We start from the raw sequence: 17,800 nt of genomic DNA, 5'->3' as shown, positions 1-17,800 counted from the left end.
AGACCTGCAGTTCTCATCCACCTTGGTGGGATTGCAGCCTGGAGAGAAACTGAGGTGCCTGTGCATGGTCTTAACATGGCTCCCAGGACTGAAAATGCTGGTGCAGAGGTACTTGAAGGTTGATCTGCCTCTTTAATATTTTTCAGAAACAGTTTCAGCAGATGCCAACCCAGGATAGAGGGGGGAAAATATGGAGAAAAAAAAAGGCTCTGTGTGCTCCCTGACAGAACCCCCCCCATCAGGTTTTATCCTGACCCTCCTGCAGGGTGGGATAAGGACCAGTGAGTGCTCGTTGGTATTGATGGGGTCTGAGAGCCAGCGTCTTCTCTCTTGTCTGTGTCCCTACTTGTGACTCCTGTGACCCAGCTGGGGCAGGCCTCAGCTCCCCAGTCCTTAACCCCCACCACAGAGAAACTGTAGAGCAAGACCGTGCTACAAAATTTAAGCCCAAGGCCCTTCCTTAACACGTCTGGAAGCCCAGGCAGATTTCAGGTAACACCCCTGAGCTTGCTGCATTGCCTGGCGCCGAGCAGGGCCCCCCCCGGCCCCCTCTCTGCTCCCTTCTCTGCTCCCTCAGCACTTTCAGGTGGAACATTTCCCATTCCTTTACACTTCACGGGAAAGCCTCAACTCCTCCATCCCAGACAAAAACGATATATCGGTATATGTGCGTGTATCAGCATCCATAAACCATACTGCTTTGGTGTTGCGGGATGGGTGGGCACGGCGGGCGGAGCCGGCACCCTGTGCCGTACCGTACCATGCCGTGCCGTGCCCGGTCGTGCATTGTGGGAGCTGTAGTTTGCGGCTCGCAGCACTACAAGTCCCAGCTTCCCGGAGGAGGAGGAGGAGGAAGGGAGCCGGCTCGGCCCAGGCCTCCAGCCCGTGTGGGAGAGCCCCCCGGGGGGCGGGCCGCGGCGGCATGCGGCTCCCCGGCCGGCTCGGCCCGCTCCGCAGCACGCCCCTGGCTGCCCGGCCGCCGGGGAGGGTCAGAGCGGGGCCGGCGGCGGGGAGGCGCGCCTTCGCCCGCGGGCGGCTCGGCGGCACCATGGCAGAGGAGGCCAAGAGGCTGGCCGCCTGCGCGGCGGTGGACAAGCACGTCCAGGTGAGACGGCTCGGAGCCCAGCCCTGCTCGGGGCACGGGGGGCATGGACCCCCCGGCACGCGGAGCGGCCACGGGGCCAAGGAGCGCCTGGTGCACGGAGCGGTCGTGGGGTGCAGGGACCCTCCCCGTGCACGGAGCGGTCGTGGGGTGCAGGGACCCTCCCCGTGCACGGAGCGGTCGTGGGGTGCAGGAACCCTCCACGTGCATGGAGTGGCCATGAGCTGCAGGGACTCCCCAGGCACGGAGCCTCCCAGTGCACGGACGGGCTCCGGGGTTGCACAGAGGACCCCTCCAGTGCACAGAGGAGCGCCGGGATGCACGGACGGGTTGTGGGGTGCACGGACCCCTCGCTCCCCCCAAAGCATGGACGGTCCTGGGGTGCAAGGAGGGACCCTGGGGTGCGGGGGGGGGGCGGGGGGCGACGAGCTTCTTCCTCCTTTGCTTTGGACTGTGCTCCTTTAGCCTGGAGAGAAGAGGGAAAGCTATTTTTCCTCTCTGATATCTGCGCTCTCCCAGCGCACACCTTCCAGGCAGCAGCTCCATGCCTTGCCCGGCTCAGCACATTGCACACCGAGTTTGGGGTAGAGTCTTGCACCGCTAGACTTTCATCGTGTACTCTCCTGTAGGCTGGGCTGCTGTGGGGTTCAGGCTAACGCTGTGCTCTGCTCCTTTCTTCAAGTCCGGGGTGCTCTGCTGCTGCACCCTATTTCTGAGCACCCAAGGAAGGAGCAACAGCCCTTCACCAGGGGGCCGTGCCTTGTCCTCTGTAGGATGAGAAACACAGCAAAGGGCTTTAATCAGCCCCTTGAAGGTCAAATAGGACTGGTTGAGGTTTGGCACAGCCTGATCGTGAACGCTTGGAAGATCAATAGTTAAAGTCATGCAGGGGTTTATCACAATGTTTGCTGTGTAAGCCCTTTTGCAACGGTGGTGATGAAACAGGCGTAGAGTTGCTGCCAAGGAGGAAGATGTTAGTAGTCAGAGGGGGAAAAAAGTTCCTTTTTCCTTCCTGCTCCCCCCTGCTGGATTGGCATCTTGATGTTCAGTTGCTGATGGCTTTTCTGATGTCCCATAACTGCTTCACTTTTTTGGCAGCTGTAGGGGAGTGTGGGGGATGGACTAGCAGTTGCATAAAAATCCCCTTTCTTACCCAAAGCAAGTCCCAAAGTTGCACAGTGGGGGGTTGCGGGAGGAAGGACTTTGTGTCGCAAGGTCTGGAGCTGAGGCACGACTGCTGCTGCAGGTTGTCACGAGCTGGGTGTGCCTTTGATTTGGGGTAAACTCTTAATTTTTGATTTTTCCTACTGAAATAACTGGCCTTTGTGCTGTTTGATGGTCAGGCAAACTTAGGATAATGTTTCTGGCCATGTCCCAGCTAATTAAAGTTCAGTGCCTGGCTAGCGATGCTGATTAAGTAAAATAGGTAGTGTCTGGGGTAACGTTGCAATGCTTGCCGTGCAAGTTGGCTTGAAGCAATGGTGGATAAGCAGGTTAGAGTCACCGCGAAGGAGTTAGATGGTCTCAGCTATCAGAGAAAACCTGTCTCCCCTTCAGTTTGCACTGTCAGGGTGCAGCTGCTGTTTGTAACGGATAGTTTTGTGTCCAGCTGTTAGAGCTATCACTGTTAATGGAGGGAGCAATGTAATCGCCGAAAGCAAAGCTGCAGACTCCCTTCCTTGCATGGCATGGATGTGTGGGAGATGCCACTGACTTCAGGGTTTGGCTATGCTGGACAAATCTCTCCTGTTTAATTGTGCCGTAAATCCGTGGCACTGGGGGCTTGGTGCTGGTACTAGATCAGGCTCCTTGCTTGGCATCCCCCTTCACACCCATCCCTGTTTGTGCCAGCACAGCAGCTCCTCGTGCAGCCTGTGGCAGATGTAAACCTGAGAGTGGGTGGGGGGATTAGGAGCAGAGAACTTTTTTCTTTTTTTAATTAAAGTCAGATTGATGTGTTTACCCACAGCATTTGTCCCCGGGCAGCTGTAGGAGCAGAGTTCCCCAGTACTGGAGCAGACACTGAGATGACCAACCTCAGTAGCTGCAGGCTGTAGTGCCATGACTGCTCAGAGGAGTGGGGCTGGCACAGGGCTTGGGACTTTAGAGCCATAAGCTGCTTGGGCAGAGCTGGCTTTGCGTTTATACAACACCTCTGAAGGCAGGGGCCCTGTTGGCGTCTCTGTTAGAAATGAAGAGATGGCCAAGAGCCATAGGTCCTGCTGCCCCAGAGGGCTGAACATTAATAGGAGGAAAACTTTGTGCTTTGCACTGTATTTATCTCCTGCTCTTTGCCCACGTAAATCCTGGTGTTGGAAACTTAGGTTGGACCGGCCAGCCCGTGTGGTGCTGCTAACAGCTGCTTGATGTGCACTGCCTTGTCAGCCTCTGTAATATCGGGCAGCATCTCTAGGCTCTTGGGTTAGCTGAGAAAATGCTGTGGTTGCTGTTAACTCCACTTGTGGAGTCCATACGTGGGTCCTCAGCTGTGCTGTGGCTCAGTGCCTTGGTTGTATTTGCTGGGGTTTTAGTAAATGCCTTGAAATGGTGCTGTGAGCTGGACCTGCCTCTTGTATGCTGACTGTGTGCTCTGCTTCTCACGAACATTCGCCCTGCCCCTGTTTTTAAAAGTGGATGGTTTTTGGCTGGTTTTGCCCCTGGTCTGGCTGGGGTTGGAGCTGAGGAGGGAGAGGTGGGAGCCGTGGTAAGGCAGGGGTTGTGACAGCACCAGTTTAGACTGGCTTAAACTGTTTTTCTAGGAAACCCACTTAGCTCAAGGTCTTGTCACAGCCTAAGGGAGGGTGCTTCACCCCTCATCACTGATAAATGCCTTCAAGTTTATCACCAGCATGGGCTGGGACCCTTGTGAGCTCTTCCAGCTTCTTTACAGTGGAGTGGCTGATGCTGAGGCTTTCCCCATCCCTTTAGGGCATCCAGCTGCTCCAAGAAGCTGTCCCACCCTACAGAAACAGGGCAAAGAGAAGAAACTGCCTCTTCCCAGGTTGAAACAAGTCTCTTGGGAACACCGGGACAGCCCGTGTCCTGCCAGCCTCCGCGCAGCTTTGCTTGCCCCTTGGCTGGCTGCGCTTGGCTCTGCCTACTGGGCAGGTGAAACTGAGAAACCTCTGGAGCTATTGGGTTTCTGCTGGCAACATTGCAGGCGCGCAGCTGCGATCTGTTGCTTTCCCCATGTTTTGCAGAGTCACGGTGGTTAGTGAAGCTGGGATATAAGCTGAGTCTCTGGTTATGCACTGGGTTTTGGAGAACTTTTGTTTTCTTTAAGCTTTTAACCTGCGGAAGCAAGGGAAGTGATTAATCCTAGGGGAGTGTGACCTGCCTTGAGCTCCACCTTTCCAGGCAAGCTTGCGTGCCAGTAAGATTTTAGCTAGTTGAAATGCTGCAGGTGTGGCTTTTTCCACAGCTTCTGAACTCTGGATTTGCTGTACATGGAGAAAGAACTCGAGACCTGTCTAATGTCCAAGAGATAACACACAACAGCTCTGTGCCTGCATCTCTGGCTGGCTTCAAGTCTTTCTCATCTGAAGTCTCTGTAGTGATATTGGGCCTCCTTAAGTCAATTTAAGCTTTGGATCCCACACAAAGAAGGGAAAGTACATTGAAAATTGGAAGTGTGCAAGTGGCTGCAGGTAGCTCTCAGTGAGCGGGAGACTGAGCTGATAATAAACACAGATTTACATCGCAGAGCATCCTCTTGTGGGGATAACACAGTTGCACCCATCCACCCTCAGCCTGCAGCAACTTTTAGAAGTGTCTGTGTTACGGATGAGACAGTAGTGATCCTTCTTAAACCAGACCATGAGCAGAGAAAGGCCAGGGCTGAGCTGTGGTTAAAACGTGATCATCTTCAGCATACGCTGCCAGGCTCACCCATCTTTCAAGCGTGTTGCTGGACTCTCATATAGGCAGTTGTATACCGTGTTTTGGAGGGTGGTTTTTATTATACTCTAGGAGCGGCTGCTGTGCTCTTAGCTTTGGCTGCTGTTGCATCCATACTGTTTACTAACAATGCCGTTGGCAGCAAACCCATGATTTTACTGTGCGGCTTCCTTGGGAGATGTTATCTTGAGGTTGTTTCAGCTTCCTCTGTGGTATTGTCTGAAACGCCAAGCTTTCCAGCAGGAGAGCATGCATGGAATGCCAGCAACCAGCAGCGAGTGTGCATTGAACACCCCGAGAGTCAGGCCGTGGTGGTATTCAGCAAGCACATGTCCTTTAAGGAGAGGATGGGTTGCTTAAAATCCCTTAGCTGCAGATAGTAGTCATGCCCTCGCTAGTGCAGTGTGTTCCTTTCCTTGCCTGCAGCACAGCACGCTAAGACGTTGTGTGTCGGCGTGCATCCTTTTGCATGTTTTTATAACGTCCAGTCTACTAGGAAAAGCGGACAGCCCTTGTGCCAAGGCCCCAGTAACAGCTCTCCTCTGTCTCTCTTTGATTTGCAGAACAATCAAGTTCTTGGGATTGGAAGCGGTTCTACGATTGTCCACGCGGTGCATCGATTAGGTAGGATGCTCCCCTTCCTGTCCCTCCCGCTGCAGAAAGTTCCCGTGTCCAGCTGTCCCAACTACTTGAAAAACAGCTTAACTCATCTGGATGCTGGCTTAGAGCTGAGATAGAGGGTCTGTTCATGGACTGCTGTCCTCCTTGAAGCTGAAGTTTAAAACTGGGTCTTGTGCTCCAAATTTATTGCCTAGAGAGTCCTGAGGAGGCAATGATTTGCCACCTGTTCTCCCCATACAGCCAGGGAAAGTGCTTTACTGGCACCCACCACAAACTGGAGCTAAACCCCTCTGTTTCATTCCAGCTCTGCCTCGTCCCAACTTGCTTTGTGGCTTTGGGCCATGCAGCTGCTCTGCTTCCGTTAACCCATTTGTATGCAGCTGATGCTGCTTGCTCACATCTACGTTATTCACACTGAGGGGCCTGATGAAGTGTAATGAAAATGAGGAATGTGAAATCCTGCTGCGTATACCCTACAGCTAGGTTTATCTGCTTGCCCCAGGTGCAAGTTTGCTTAAGGTGTGATTCAGAAAATTTCAGCAAAACATTCAAGTGAGGCAAACGCATTTTTGCAAAGTGCATGTGAGCGTAATTATCTTCATGCCTCATTACACAGGGCCAGAGGTTTAAAGTTTCCTTCGCAGGGCACTCTCAGCCCTAGGGCAGATCTGCTTGTGGAGATGCTGTATCTCGTCCTGCTTTGCTGTTCTTGGATGCAAACCAGAGCAGCCGTGGGTGCCATGGTGGGTCAGGAGTGTAGGATCAGCCCTGGTGTTCTTGGGGGTATTGCTCAGATGCAGAGGGGGGACTCTTGTTCGGAAGCAGAGCTCAATGTGTCCCACCTGGGTGTCTGCATGGCTGGGAAGTCTCCCTGTGACCCTGAGCTCCCTTGGGCAGAGCTGTCCCCCAGCCCACCGTGGGTGAGTGGGGCTGAGGTCTGAGCACAGCGCAGTGCTTTGCTTCGTGGAGAAATAGCAGAGATGGTTCATGCCTGCCCCTTGGCACCTATCTCACCCCATGCTGACTGTGCAATACACTTATTTGTCTCAGAGCTGGTTTGGGAGCTGTGGTTCAGCTTTCTGGGTTTGGCTCTATTGCAGCCACTCCTGACTTGAAGACAGAATCAGTCTCTAAATAAATGGGTGTAGTATTTAAAGTGCTTTGCCTGTTCTAGGCTGCAAAGTCTGACTTTTCATGTCTACTGAATGCATTAGCACTGGGCTGTGGGTTTTAACAGCCTCAAGTATTGCATCTTCAGTCCTTCCAGCTGCAGCATTACCTTGAAGCATGGAGTCTGTGTGCTCACTCTGGTGTGAGAGCTGTTGCTGACTCTTGGGCTGTTGGCTCATGCCTAAGTATTATAATTACTAAAATAACATTTTGTCCATAATGATATCTTAGTAATAGATTTTAGTAATTTGAGGTTAACCTGGGGGGAGGAAATATTTCCTTCCATTTAATGGAATACTGTATTTTATTAGTCCTTTCCTTGCCATATATTTAAATGTTTTATAATAAATGAATGTGATGTCCCCAAGGCAACAAGCCAGAAAACCTTTCAGACAGCTGCTGAAGCTTTCCGTTTACAAGGAGCGCAGCAAAACCTGTCTAATGGAGTGAGAGAGGGGAGTGGGGCTAATTTCCCAGGTGATGATTTGCTGACGATGCTCCTCTGCTGCTGGAGACACAAAGGTTAATGGCTCCTGGTGTCTTGGGCTGAGACAGGGTGGGTGTTTAAACATTTCTGACTGTAGAAACTGAGCCTTACCCTATGCTGGGTGGCACCTGTTTGTGTTTTGAGCATGACTGAGTTATTTGCAAGCCAAGCAAGTAATTGCAGTGATTCAAAGGGGCTGCTCTGAACTGAGATTTCTTAAAGTGAAAGTTGGTGTGTTTTTTCCTTCTGCAATGAACAAACTGAGGCTTCTGTTTTGTTTTTTCCTTACAGCTGAGCGGGTTAGACAGGAGAACCTGACAATTGTCTGCATCCCTACATCTTTTCAGGTAAGCGCTTTCCTCCTTTGCTTTCTGCTAGTCCGGACACTCAGGCAGGGGATCTTCCCTTTGGCTGTGGGAGGCAACCATGCCGCGCTCTGGAGTGGCTCACTGCGGTGTGAGTTAACCAGAAGCACTGGTGAAAGCAGTTGTGATGCAGCCTGCAGATGGACCTCATGAAGCTGGTGGTGATGGTGCTGTGTTACCCTGACCAAAGCAGCAGGGATGCTGTAGTGCTAGGAGGTATGTTTTGAACCAGCATGGTAACACTGGTTATGTGAGTGTTGGTGCGTGGCTTGCTCTGGATCCCGCTGACAGAAAAACGCTGTTGACAGTGGTGAACCAGACTCATAATGTAAAACTCATTGGAGACACTTAGCCCTGAAAGCTGTAAAAATCACACTGCAAGCAATAATAGCAAGCTCATGTGTTTTCAGGAGGAACCTGGAATGCATCAACTGGCTTTTATAAGAAATTGCAGAAGAGAAATCAGCTTAACCTTCCCTTTGCTGTGCAACTCTTGCAGGGATTGATTCATACCAAGCTAGCTGTTGAGAGGTTTGCAGGGAGAGGGAGAACGTGGCTTGGTGTTGAAACGCAGAGGTGCTTGGGAAGCTTCTGAGCTGCTTCTGTGCCTTCAGGCATCTGGCTTTGCTCTCTCTGCATCTATTCCCTGAGGCAGGAACAGAGGAGCAGCTGTCACCTTGTCCCCTCCTTGCAGGGAGAGGTGATGTCACCAGTCTGTGGGGACAGGGACCACCTGCAGGGTTTTTGAGGCTGGGTAGTGATGCCCTGGTCTGGGAATTGGGCATGTGCCCTTTCCTTGGTCCTGGTGTGGACCTTGAGATTGTACTTTTGTGACTACTTTTTCACCGTGAGAACAATCGAGCAGTGAGGCAGGCTGCCCAGAGGGGCTGTGCAGAGTCCGTCTTTTGAGGTTTTCGAGACCCCAGTAGGTAAAGCCCTGAGCAACCCAATAGCTGACCCTGCTTTGAGCTGGAGGTTGGATAGAGACCCCCTGGATTATCCTAAAATCTTATGAAAACTTAACATCCTCTTACCCTGTAGATGTTCTTTAGATGTGAGTGTGGGACAACAGGCTTTCTTTTTTCCCAGTTGTCGCAACAGCCAGTGGCACACTGGGATACAATACAAACTGCTGCAAAGAGCAAAAAATAGAAACTAGATTTATTTTTTTAACCTATATCAGTACTTCTGTTGCATACATAGACTGTGGTGAGAGTCTGTCTTTGATCTGTCTAAAATGATCCACATCCTGAGATACTGTGTCCCATTTGAACCTAGGAAATCTCCGGAGTTCAGTCATTAGATTTTACAGAAAATCATGATTAAGTTCTTGTGAACGTGAGCTGGAGCCTGCCCTGCCTTGAAATGTTGGGGTAGTTCATGTGGCACTACAGAGTTTCTTACCAGTAAAACAAAAAAGTTGCTATTAAAGGCCAGAGATAGATTGTACACCTGCAGCAGCCAAAATCCCCTGGACACGGGACTGCTTCGTATCTTTTGTAGTCTCTTAGACCTCAACCAATTCAGTGTGAAGCATTCCCAGATCAGCAAAACACCATCTTGCTTTCATCACATACAGGTGTAAATGGCTGCCTGAGGTTACTGGCAAGGAAGAATTGGTTTCACTGGGCTTTTATTCTCCTCCCTTCCCTGTTGTCAGGTTGGGTTATTCCATCACTTTCAGTAAAGCTAAAGCTGGGGTAAGTATCTGTCCCTTGGCTTTTGCCTTCTTGTCACCCGGCTGTATGCTGAGAGCACAGAGTGAGACCGTTTCTTGGCAGGTGCTGCGCAGTTACTGCTGCTTCTCCCCCAGTTGTGGGAGCTCTGCTTTTGATTCCTGCTGGTCTGCTCCCATCGCCTTGCAAGCAGAGAGCCTGAAGAGAGCCACCTCGTTTCCACACTTCTGACTCTGAGCCTATTCAGGATCTGGCCTGCATGTGCAGCACAGTGTTTTTCAATGCTTTCAATTCCCAGATCCCTGATACCTCTTTACATGGACACCATGTAATGAATGGAAACCCACTGATTTTTATTCTTTTAATTTTGTGAGTCCTTAGGGGAATCCTAGTGCACAGATCAAGAGCACGCAGCCCAGGGGTGTTAAAACTGCATGCTATGAAGTGCCATGATTAATGATCCAAATCATATCTCATTGGCAGGAGTACCACCTGCTAGTTCTTCTTGATGTTTCTGGGATGCCAATACGCGTGACTGGTGTACTTTGTTAGTGTTAGTGGGTAAAATTCAGGGGAATAAGTTGATCCAGGCTATCGCACTGGGGCTTCTTGGACTAGCTACAGAGTGGTAGGCAGTTTAGACTCAAGCAGAGTCCGTGCAAGGAGGGAAGTCTCCTTCATGTGATGATTTATAACACAGAAAATTCAACCAATTCAAGGTTCTCTGAGATTGAACTTCCATTTAAACTGACCGACCAAGTGGAGGGTAACTCCGGGTGCTCTGTGTCATATTGCCACTAGAGGGAAATCCACAGCTACTTCAGTAAAAGTAGATTGGAGCCACCAAACAGCTGTTTTAGGACGCTTCCCACACTTTTACCATGAGTTGTGCTTTTCATCTTTGCTTTTGTTTTGTTTCTTTCAAATATAAAAAATATTTTTATTATTAGTCCATATTCCTATGGTGTAAATATTTAATTTTCTTGCTCCCATTTTTCAGCCGAAGGAAACCAGAGGGGCTGGATGGGTGCGAGGGAGAATGATATCCAAGCTGAAACAACACAGGACTCAAAAATCCCATAACTGCTCTAAAGCTTAGATACAAGTGATTCCCACCAAGCTTCTGGGTTCTCCCGCTTTTTAATACAGAGATACCTGAACCCAGGAGTCCTGTTGCACCATCTGAGCATTTTAGTTCAAATCAGCAGCAGGGTTTTCTTTTGATTAAAATAATCTGGTCTGGAAGCATCATTTTCTCCTTGTCATGTGTTCCTGCTGCTGGCTGCAGCCTTTCTGCCAGCTCAGGGTGGAGCCCTCCCAGGGATTCTCCATCCTTGCTGCAGCCCGGGGAATGACACCACGAGCCTGTTTTCCTTTCCTGCCGCCGGTAAATGGTGTTTGCTGTCTTCTTGATGCACAGGCCCGTCAGCTGATCCTGCAGAACGGCTTAACGTTAAGTGACTTGGACCGACATCCAGAGGTAAGTGGGACATGGAAGTGAGACCTCACGTGACCTTCCTCTAACCTGGTCCTTCATAAAGTATCAGGCTCCTTTGTCCTCCTCTGAGGATGAAAGTTCAGCCAGCCACACTGTAGAATGTGAGCAAGAACTAGTTTAGTGTATTTTTTCCCCAAGCCTTAGTCTTGTCTTAGTGCTTGTCCCTTTAGATGGCAAGTAGGCTGCTGAGTTGTGTTTCCTCCAGGTGTTTGGCATCTCTTCTAGGCTGAGGCTTGCTGACCCGAGACAGGGATTTTGTGTTGCTGAACTGTCACTGGGATTTTTCCTGGGAGCCCCCTGCTTGCATGCTGGTCTTTAAATGACACTAAAGGCTAAATGTGATGTGCCTTGCAGGCCAGCAGTTGGTTTTTGTTTTTCTTTCTCCTGCTCTCACATGCCTGTGGTTTAGCTGGGGCTGGTATCCTCGGGTAGCTGATCAGATGCTCATCTTTGGTCAGACTGGCATCAAGGTGGTCCCTGCTCTGGTGGCATTTGTGGCTGCTGCTTGGGGCCTGACACCCGCCTGAGCTGTGCCAAGAGCAGCGCCTGGATGCTGCTTGGGAGGGATTCCCACACCAAGTTTCTCCTCTTCCTACAGCTCGACGTTGCCATCGATGGAGCAGATGAAGTGGACTCTGATCTCAACCTTATCAAAGGTGGCGGGTGAGCCTTGCTGTCCGTCTGTCTGTGCGTGGTGCTGGTGGCGGGTGGCCTCTGAGCATCCTTTTCTGGCTGTGGATGTCTCCGAGGTGGGCTGGAGAGGCCCATGGGATCCTGCGCAGGGCCGTGCATGCACCTGCAGTGGGAGATGGCTCCTGACCGAGAGCGTGTGCGAGGGACAGGGAGGATAAAGTGATGGGGCAGGGGAACGAGCCCTCATGTGGGATAACAGCAGCACCAAAACCAGCAAGAACGTGATGGAGGGGACTGGACTTTAGGGCCATCAGGCACACTGGGTGGTAGTCTGTTTGATGATTTTTATATTATTTTTTTTTCCCCACTTGCAGTGGTTGCTTGACACAGGAGAAGATAGTTGCAGGATATGCAAAATGCTTCATCGTTATTGCTGATTACAGGTACAATATTACTATTCATTATACTTCTTTGTTCCGTGGGAAGATTCAGATTATCCTGTGTTAGGCCATTATTGTCCTTCCAGTGGGTCAGGGGAGCAGGAAGAGGTGGAAATGAGCCTGACTCCCAGTGCTTCAGCAATTCAGTTTAGCTTTTTTTCTTAATTTTCAGCTCAGCAGGCCTGCTTAGGAGTCAGCAGAGCTTGTGGGGAAATGGCTGCTCTGCTTTTTTAGCTCAGTGGTTGTCATCACGGAATAAATTTCCTCCTCTGTACATACAGCTGTGGGGCTGTAGAAAAACGAACTTGTGTCCTGCTTGTCCAAAACATGCCAAATCAGGGCTTACGAGTGCATTACTCATGCATTAAATGGGTTCTTCCTACACGTGTGCACATATGAACTGACCACTGTGCCCTCTGGGGCCTTACAGCTGAGGGGTTTGCAAGAGGTAATGTGATAAGTGCGTTATGTTAATGGTGTTAGCAATGCAACCTCTGATGCTAATGTCACCTCAAACTGCATCCTCAGGAAAAAATCTGAGAGCCTCGGGGAGCAATGGAAGAAGGGAATTCCTATTGAAGTCATCCCCATGGCTTATGTCCCTGTCACCAGAGCCCTGACCAAAAACTTTGGAGGTGCTGCGGAGCTGCGGATGGCTGTTAGCAAAGCGGTATGTGTCCATGATCAGCCCTGCTCTGCAGGGATGGTGGGGGGCTGGAGGGCAGTCTGCACTGCCAGAGAGGGTGTTGGGGGGCAGCTCACACTCCATTCCAGGCTCCTCTGTACCACGCGGAGCCAGACTAAATTACAGCTGAAGCTGTGTTGTCTCCGCTGCCGCTGTCCTCTCCTCACTTGGGCAGCAGGGCTTCGCCAGCCCATACGGCATGGCAAGGGAAAAGGAGGGCTGGCTGCAGTAATGGCTGGAGTTAATGCCTGAAGGCTGAATACTTGTTTTTAATGTTTCTAATCCCATGAGGTTGTAGGGACTGCATTTGGGTGCCGAAGAAGAGTAAACCAGTCGTTCTCTGTGAAGTTGAGACCAGCCTCGCTCAGGGAATGTGTGTCGGTGCTGCTCCAGCACAAGCCGTGTCCTGAGGGGATGCTGGTCCCTCCTGGCACGCGTGGTTGTGCATCCTGCTCAGCGCTGCTGAAACACTGTGTCCTCAGCCCCAGCTATCACTGCTCTGTTGAAAGGACCAAATTGCTCCTTCTCTTGGGCTTGAGAGTGTGCTGGGCACGTCTGGGACGCTGAAGGCCAGCAGTTCTTCAACTCCAAAACCTCCCCATGGCATCCAGCAGCACGCTGTTATCACTGGGGCAGAGGGGTCTTATTTTGGCTTTAATTGTTTGTAATAGCCTTCTTAGTACATTAATGTAGCTTTACTCTTGTGAAAAGGATCTCCTGCTGCAGTGATGAAATTGCATTGTTGTTTCCAGCTTCTGTGTGATTATCAGTACGCAGGAGAATGAGGAATGAGCAGGTGCCTTGGGCAATGGTTTTAGTTACAGGCTTATTGTGGACTGCCCTGATTTACTGCCCTGATTTACTTGAATGATGACTCTCTGAACTGTTGCAGCGGGGGTGGCTGGTCCCGGTGAGAGGCTGTGACAGTCCCTGGCTGGGCTCCGTGGACAAGGAGCTCACAGTGCTGACAAATGTGTTTGATTCCCAGGGCCCTGTGGTGACGGACAACGGGAACTTCATCCTGGACTGGAAATTTGACAAGGTTCATGAATGGAGTGAAGTCAATACTGCTATAAAAATGATACCAGGTAATGTCTGTGATTTTTTAAAAAAAGCAAAAGCTAGCTAAGGTTTGGTCAGTGCGAAATAACCCTGACTGTGGGAGCTGTCCCCTGGATTGGAGGAAATGTGTGTGTTTACTGCCCTCTTATGGGTCCATACATTTCTTTCCACTTGAGAGATCTATCAGCTGAATTAGTACAACTGTACCCAAGTGGCATTTCCACATGGTGGTGAAAACCTGGGGCGATGCCGGGTGACTTATGACACTGTTTTCCATTAGGCACACTGATCCTGTGCTCTTCCTTACTCTCCTTGTGCCTGTGTACAGAGGGGGTTTCAATGGAAACACTAGTGGGCTCTGGAAGGGGGGTTTGCACTGGGTTACAGTATTTTCCAGAAGCTGCTTACAGCTCTGTGTCCCGTCACCATTGTGCAGTCCTACGGGCTCACCTTGCTGTGAGAGCGCAGTGTATCATAGCTATTGCTGTGCAAGAGAGAGGCAGTGCCCAATCACACTGCAAACAGAACAGCCTCTCTGCAAGGACTCCTGCCTTGCATGAGACCTGCTGCCCAGGCCAGAGCTGCTCCTGGATGATCCGGGTCTGCCCAGGGGCCCTGGCCTTGTCTGAACTTCAGTGAGGCAGTAGATAAAAGTCTGGCTCGGCTGTATCTTTCTGGTTATCTTGGCAAAGTATGCTCGAGTCTGGTCAGCTTTTGAATACATATTGTTGTATCTTTTATGTTTGAGTTTATCCCCGATACCTGCCTGCTCCTGAAGTCTGTAACACAACTGCCTTCACTGACCATGTGTTGTCAGAGCGTGCAGGAACAGGTTGGGATCCTGTTGCAGGAACCTTGACGTCCCCAGAAAGCAGCAATATATTGTCCTGGCACCATGATTATAATGCGAGAGCAGGCAGAGGCCACGGGTGTAGGCAGGGTGAAGAGTCGCCAGTAACTTCTAGTTGCTTCTGTTCAGTGGCTTTGCTTCCTTTGATGCTGCTGATAAGGCTGATTTATTCAAAATATACCTGTTTTCTTTTTCCCTACTCTAGGAGCAAACTGCTAGGATGCTGCCTCTACCTTGGCTTGTCCCCGTGTTTTTGCAATCTGAGTAATTACCTGGCACTTGCTCGCAGCCAGCAGTAGATGGCAGGTTCAGACCTTTGGCAGGAGCAGATCTAAATGAACCAGTGCCCCATCTAAATGAACTGGTGGCCACAGCTGGTCTGGGCTGTCCCCAGTGCAGCACTCTGTATCCTAACATGATTGCTGCCCACGGCTGTACAAATGCCTGTATCGTTAGAGCTGTTTCTGTGCAAGAGAGAAACAGCGGCCGGTTATGCTGTTTGCAAACAAACCAGTCTCTCTGCAAGGACTTCTTCCTTGCACCTCTTCTGGTTGAGATATGAACGGTAAATGATGGGACCTGTTCCATTGTGTTGGTGTGGAGATGGTCTGCGCACCATTTGCTGCTCAGAAATGGACCTGCTAAGAGGAGAACAACATCTTCCCTACCCAGAAGTGGATGAGCAGAACTGTTAAAGCCCAAACACAGTGCTGATAGCAGGGCTGTGGCCACCTTGTGCTTGTGGTAGCCCTTGTTCTCCATTTGTTTCCAATTTTCTGGCCTCCGGCTGTGGCTCAGTGATAGCTGCGAAGCTAGGAGCGCCTCATAATTAAATGCAACCAAAAGCGTATTTGCAAACAGGCTACTGATTGTAGAGACCTACTCGTCAGATCTGCTGAGTCCTGACACTTGAGCGAGTGTTACTCAGGTGTTCTCTAACAGGATCATTTTTTAGATTTGTGTAAAGGCAAAGTGAGTAAGCCTGTGGCTGTGTAGCTTCCTCTCGCTCTCGTGGGTCTTCAGAAAACGCCACGCTCGTGATTGTGTTAGTGTAACGGTGGTGGCTGGTGGTGTGTGAATGTTGGGGGGAGCTTTGGGAGTTGTTTCTCACTCTGGAGAGTTCCCTCTGGGAGTGGCTGCATGGAGAAGACTTCCTGGAGGCTCCCTGTGTGGCTGATTCAACACCACCCAGGTTGGACACCTCTCTCCAAAGCTCTGGTGGAGGCATTGGCACCTTTTAATGAACAAAAACCTGGTCAGAGCAGAGGATTCAAGCAGTGGGGTGACTCTGGCATTAACTGGCACGTCAACTCTTGTTTCCTAGGTGTGGTGGAGACAGGACTCTTCATCGACATGGCAGAGGTAGTCTACTTCGGCATGGAGGACGGCTCAGTCAGCGTGCGGGAGAAGCGGCCTCGCTGATGCCGGCACGCTGCCTGCTCTGCTTCGCCTTCGGCCAGTTTAATTCAGCTGTTGTAACGGTGCCAACCTGACGTTTTGCCTTAACGAGCAGCGGTTATCGCAGAAGACGGACGGGAAGTTGATCAGAATCCGCTGATGTGATACTGAATGTCTTTTTTTAAAAACAAACAAAAAAATATTCTATTTCTATATATATATATATATTTTTACTTTACAGGAATGTTGTCTTTTTTTAAAGAATCATTTAAACAAATTGATTTAACATTTTTATTTTATTTTCTAAGAAATATTTACCAAAAATAATACTCCTTGGTTTTGTGTTTGGGTGTTTGTTTTTTTCTTTTTTTTTTTTTTTTTTTTTTTGAAGAGAACTTGAACCCTTCTGGTTGCTCGTAGTGCTTAGTGATTGAGGTCAGAAGTACAATCCTAATGCATCGTTCCTAACCACCCCGGCTGGGAGGGTGACGTACGTAATGGGAACGCATCCAGTCGGGACCTGCTGATGCCTTATTTGGAACCTTTTTGGTTCGGTATTTTAGGCCTTTTATTTTTCTATACCACTATTTTTTAATCGTTCAGGATGTCTAGTTGTCCTCTGTGCACATGACAATTCTCTGAGCCGAGGGTGGTCTCTACATCCCTCTGTCTGGGACATTACTAAGGGCCTTTTCTGGGCCTCTCTATGGAGGAGACGTTCCTCTTTTGAGCCAAATTCTGCTCTCCTTTAATTCAGTACCTCGGATTAAAGTCTGCTCCTGTAGCTGGAAATGTTTGGGACTTCGTCCTTGTCAACTGAGAGCGAACGGGATCCTTGATGAAGTTTGCAGAAGCGTATTTGAGCAGCTTAGGGCAGCATGGAATACTGTTCAGTGGCAAATTATTTGATTTGGAATGAAGGTTAGTTATCACCCCTCGCAGCTGGTTGATTTGTGGAAGGATGGAGCAGAATGCACAGGAAAACTGAGTCTTCCTGCCGAAATTTTCCACATGTAGCAGGAGAGAGACACTTGTTCAATATCTTGTTCTTGATGTTCAGGTGCTTTGCATGGTTCTGATGTCAAAATGCAAGCCCTCTCTTTGTGTTGTAGACACTGAAATAAAGAGCTGTTATACCAGAGTCAGTGGTAGTTTGGTCCTTAAAGTAACTATTTTGTGGACAACGGGGCAGATCATCATCAGACTAACTTCTGCTGTAGCTTCCCCCTTACAAGGGCCCTTCACCCGGGCCAAATTCACCCTTCTGCATTTGATTTCTTTTTGCTTAAGGTAAATACATTGTTTTAAATTAACCAGGTCATCTAATCAACACTTGTTAGCTGCAGCACTTGCCTCGAGACTGTCTTAAATTTGCATCTCTCAATTTGCAGGTCTAAAACCTGCGCATCTAAGTACAGCTCTTTTTTTTTTTTTCTTTTTTTTTTTTTTTTTTTTTTAACAAAAAGGAGCTATTTTTCCATCTTTAAATGTTCCCCTTCCTGCATGTCTGTTCCGTTACTTCTGAAGCACCTGTACTGAGCAAACTGGCTGCCATCCATCCAACAACTTGCTGGAAACACTGGAATATCTCTTCCCGCAAACCTGATGCTGCAGAAGCCGATTGCAAAGCCCTAGTTCTTGCTATGGGCTGTTTTCAGCTGCGTCTTGGGCTCCTAATGTAATCCTAGATAAACAGAGCAATCGAGCAAAGCTTTGCGCCCAAGCGCCTTCTCACTCAGCATGCTTCTGGAAATGAGATTAGCAGGAGCGAACGTTGCTGTTGACTCTCCTCTCTCTCTGAAATCAAACAGCTCCTTCTCAAAAAGCCAATAAAACCATCACTGCACCATTACTTTCTGGCACTGGACCAGATGTGATCTCATTCAGCTTTGTGCTTAGTGAGGACTTGTTAAATC

At 49.8% G+C, this 17,800-nt stretch overlaps 1 protein-coding gene across 1 annotated transcript; it reads left to right on the top strand.

Moving 5' to 3' along the window:
• Positions 1–832: 832 nt before the first annotated feature.
• Positions 833–17,025, top strand: RPIA (ribose 5-phosphate isomerase A). The gene is made up of 9 exons (XM_054825158.1): positions 833–1,105; positions 5,563–5,623; positions 7,569–7,624; positions 10,739–10,798; positions 11,415–11,479; positions 11,824–11,892; positions 12,418–12,559; positions 13,563–13,662; positions 15,811–17,025. The coding sequence occupies exons 1-9, from the start codon at positions 923–925 to the stop codon at positions 15,906–15,908; spliced, it is 834 nt and encodes a 277-aa protein (XP_054681133.1). The 5' UTR covers positions 833–922; the 3' UTR covers positions 15,909–17,025.
• The last annotated feature ends 775 nt before the right edge of the window (positions 17,026–17,800 follow it).

Source organism: Grus americana, chromosome 4 (assembly GCF_028858705.1).
Source record: "Grus americana isolate bGruAme1 chromosome 4, bGruAme1.mat, whole genome shotgun sequence".
In the NCBI taxonomy this organism is placed as follows: Eukaryota; Metazoa; Chordata; class Aves; order Gruiformes; family Gruidae; genus Grus; species Grus americana.
The sequence above is the reverse complement of the archived record's forward strand: the minus strand, read 5'-3'. Positions and strand labels throughout refer to the sequence as shown.